The sequence below is a fragment of the Thrips palmi genome, unplaced genomic scaffold (assembly GCF_012932325.1).
Source record: "Thrips palmi isolate BJ-2018 unplaced genomic scaffold, TpBJ-2018v1 HiC_scaffold_19, whole genome shotgun sequence".
Taxonomy (NCBI): Eukaryota; Metazoa; Arthropoda; class Insecta; order Thysanoptera; family Thripidae; genus Thrips; species Thrips palmi.
In genome coordinates, this window is record NW_023144628.1 from 10,911,120 (window position 1) to 10,914,734 (window position 3,615).

At 44.8% G+C, this 3,615-nt stretch overlaps 1 protein-coding gene across 5 annotated transcripts in view; it reads left to right on the top strand.

Moving 5' to 3' along the window:
* LOC117646016 (protein singed) overlaps positions 1-2,185 on the top strand; it is a 38,002-nt gene extending 35,817 nt beyond the window's left edge. For all 5 annotated transcript variants that reach the window (XM_034386638.1, XM_034386640.1, XM_034386637.1 and 2 more), the window contains exon 8: positions 38-2,185. In XM_034386638.1, coding sequence (XP_034242529.1) covers positions 38-240 — 203 coding nt within the window. In that variant the 3' untranslated portion in view covers positions 241-2,185. The remainder of the gene's footprint in view (positions 1-37) is intronic.
* Positions 2,186-3,615: the final 1,430 nt, after the last annotated feature.

Below are 3,615 nucleotides of genomic sequence, written 5' to 3' on the forward strand. Positions count from 1 at the left end.
TGGACGTTCAATGTTTACCTTTTGTTTTATTCCACAGGTCAGAACGGGAAATACTGGCATGTCGATGGTGAGGGAGTCACTGCTGACTCCGATAATCAAGAAGGCTTTTTCCTGGAACTACGAGAACCAACAAGGATTTGCATCAAGAGTGTTACCGGTGAATACTTGGTGGCAAGCAAGAATGGAATGTTCCGGCTTGGTGACAGCAATTATGAAAACGCTACAAAGTGGGAGTACTAGATCAACCTAAATTATGGTGGCAATGCATTATCATTCCATTTTTGCAATGCCCTATTCAGCTTTGAATTCTTTTGCTTCAAATTTACCTATCCCATAAGTACTTCATTACAATTTAGGATTAACTTTACACAGATTTTTGATGGCCTGAGACACTTATGTCTAGAGTACTTACAAATTGTAAGCTTTTTTTAATGATGTTTTTATATACTATTGTATTACCACTTACCTTTTCTAAAATAGGAAGTGTGTACTCTTGAAACTAGTCAAGATGGAAAAACTTATTTTTTTGTTGTGTTAAACCTGTTGCCAAACGTCTTGTCTCATGTACTGAAAAGGTTTTTTTTTTTTTTTTTTTTTTTTGTTTCTTTTGCATTTGGGTAAAATCTTATTATTTTGTTTTCTGAGAAACCTATTAAATGTTAATTTTTTTAGTTTTAAGCAGTTGATTTTTTGACTGCAAAGTAAATTTGGCTGTCATGTACATTTTCCCCTCTCCGTTCAGTTTGTAATAATATTGAAGTTAAAACGTCTGTTTCTGCCATGTGTGATATGTTTCTCAGAAGTGGGACACTGTTCTTGTTTAATTTACTGAAGACTGACAACATGGTATTCTTAATGTCCATGTTGTATACGTAATTTCAAAGCAATACATTTGAATTTTTTTAAAAGCCAGTAGCATAGATGAGTCTATCTCCAATAATTTTTATTGAAAGATAAAGGTTGTTTCCTTTGTGCCACTGACATAGACAAATTCATCATGGAATGCAAATTAACTGGTAGACTCCTGCTGTGAGATCTCTTTTTACAGGTCTTGCAAAATATTCAAATTTTGTCTTCTTCCTTATGAATTATAAAAATGAGAGAAATGAGCCTGCCACTCAATGTGTCACTTGTGTCCGGGAGAGAATTCAAAATTTAATGTATTGTATGATTTCTATATTTTACATTTTTATACCTCTGCCCTATGTATATCCATTTTTTACAATCAAATGTCTTTCCTTATTTATTCAGGGTAGGATACGAACTGCTTTTAAATAGTCAGCAATTGCTGTTTCCTTCTAATGACCTTTTGCCCCATTCAATTTATGTAAATATGCTTTATCAATCAGTTATTGTTATTTTGTTTTGTTACTTAACGAAAGAAAAAAACAACTTAATATTTTAGAACGATGTCGATTGATGTTTAGGAACAGGTTGAGTAGAGGAAATTTGTCAATGTTAGTTTGCAATATGTCATCAATTATGTGTTAGGCCTAAATATGGTAAGACAATTGCTATGTAGTGTAGTGTCAATGAGATTGAGAAACTTGTGAACACAGCTGGTTTAGAATGCATGCAACATGCAAGTGACCATCAATCTCGCTAGAAAGTAACTGGTCAATTTCGTCCTATGCTACAGTTGTGTGAGCACATAAATCTATGTGATATGTCTGATAACGTCCTAGTATTCCTCTCATGTCTTGGTATCCAAAGCTGCGGGCCAGCTACACCCCGCTTGATTAAATTCTCAAACCTATTTGAGGTTCAAATTGCTTTATCTTTCTTTCCAATATGAGCACTGCCGCACAGCACTTTCTCTTAACTTAAGGTTTGGGCAAGAAAGATGAGTTGGTTCTTGTATTAGGTGTGGGGGAGTCAGATTTGCTGAAACACAAGAGTATTTTTAAGTTAGGACTGTATTTCATATTGCTATGGGCTTTTATTATGTTTTAATATCAGAGACGACTGAATTTGTTTGTTCACAACCCAGTGGAATAGAAAGCTGGGGCATGTTCACCTTGTATACAAATCTGCTTATTACATTCAATTGTTTTTGTTTGGCTTTATTTAATTTTATTTAAGATACATGCTGAATGTGGTGTGCTTTAGTGTCTAGGAAGCCGCGAGGCACTTTGTACATACCAGCCTTTGTATCATACCTAATAAATTGATTTAATACCTTTAATTTGAATGGTGTCTTCACTACCTGGTCCAATTCTACAATTATTACTTGCAATTATTTGAGATTCAAAACAGACTTATTGATAAAGGAGAGGCTGGCCCTATCGTTTGCGGGGGCTAAGGGTAGAGTCCAAATCAGATCCCCTTAAAAATCAGAGGGGATCCCCCTTTATTGTACAAAAGAATTTGTGGCATCAGTAACTCACCATCGACTCTGGCAAAATATAAAAATTTATCTGAGACAGTCCATATTTCTCAAACTCACGCGTCGGCGAAGTCACCCCGCCGTTATGGTCAGTCGTTCTCCTCGGCTTCGCTGATGGAGACGAGCCTGGCGACAGCCACGGTCCGGGGGGGGGGGGGGGGGGGGGGGGGCACGGCCATCCGTCCTACACTAGTTTTAGCGCCTGCGAGGTAGTCCACCGGCCCGAGCCGCAATACACGCGTGTGGAGACGGCGGCCTACCTTGCCCCTGTCGTGGCCACAGGGGCAAGGTAGGCCGCCATCTCCACACCGGTGTGTAGCGAGGCTGGCCGGAGGCCTACCTCGCAGGCGCTAGACGCGCCGAAAGACTGTGTTATGGAACCGGTGCGCTGGAATGGGGTAACGTGGCTGCCCACTCCACACGACGACGAGGAGGCCAGGTCCGAGGGCAGGTCCGAGGGCAGGTCCGAGGGCAGGTCCGAGGGCAAGTCCGAGGGCAGGTCCGAGGGCAGGTCCGAGGGCAGGTCCGAGGGCAGGTCCGAGGGCAGGTCCGAGGGCAGGTCCGAGCCGAGGGCAGGTCCGAGGGCAGGTCCGAGGGCAAGTCCGAGGGCAAGTCCGAGGGCAGGTCCGAGGGCAGGTCCGAGGGCAGGTCCGAGGGCAGGTCCGAGGGCAGGTCCGAGGGCAGGTCCGAGGGCAGGTCCGAGCCCCGGCGGCCCCAGCGAAGGCTGCAGAAGGCGCGGAGGGCTCGCGGCTCGCGCAGACTGACAGCGCTGGCAACGACAGACCAATAGGGCGGCACACTGTAAGGAAGGAGGCCTGCCTCTCAGTTAACCCACCCACTAGGAAAAATGCTGGGCGGAAATATTAAACACAAACATTGAATCGAAATAAAGAATGAGTGGAAACGCCTCTACAGTCTCGGTCAACACAGCTGAGGAGAGGATGCGAGCGATGCGCCGGTTTTGAGCTGCAATTAGGAACCATTCGAAGAATCTAAGGAAATGTTTCCACTTGCAGTCGATAGATGACATTCGAGTGCAGTTTGGGTGCAGCCCCGAAGCCAGCTGCCGGGCCTTCGACGGCCTCCTCGCCCTGGCTGTGTAGGCTGGTCTGGGTGTGGTCGGGGTGGGGGAAAGGGGGGCAGGCGATAAGGCTCTCGTTGTAGTCGCGGCGGCGCAGTGCGGCGCGGCGCGTGGGCCGCCTCCTCGCCGTCTTCGCCTCCGCCATGAT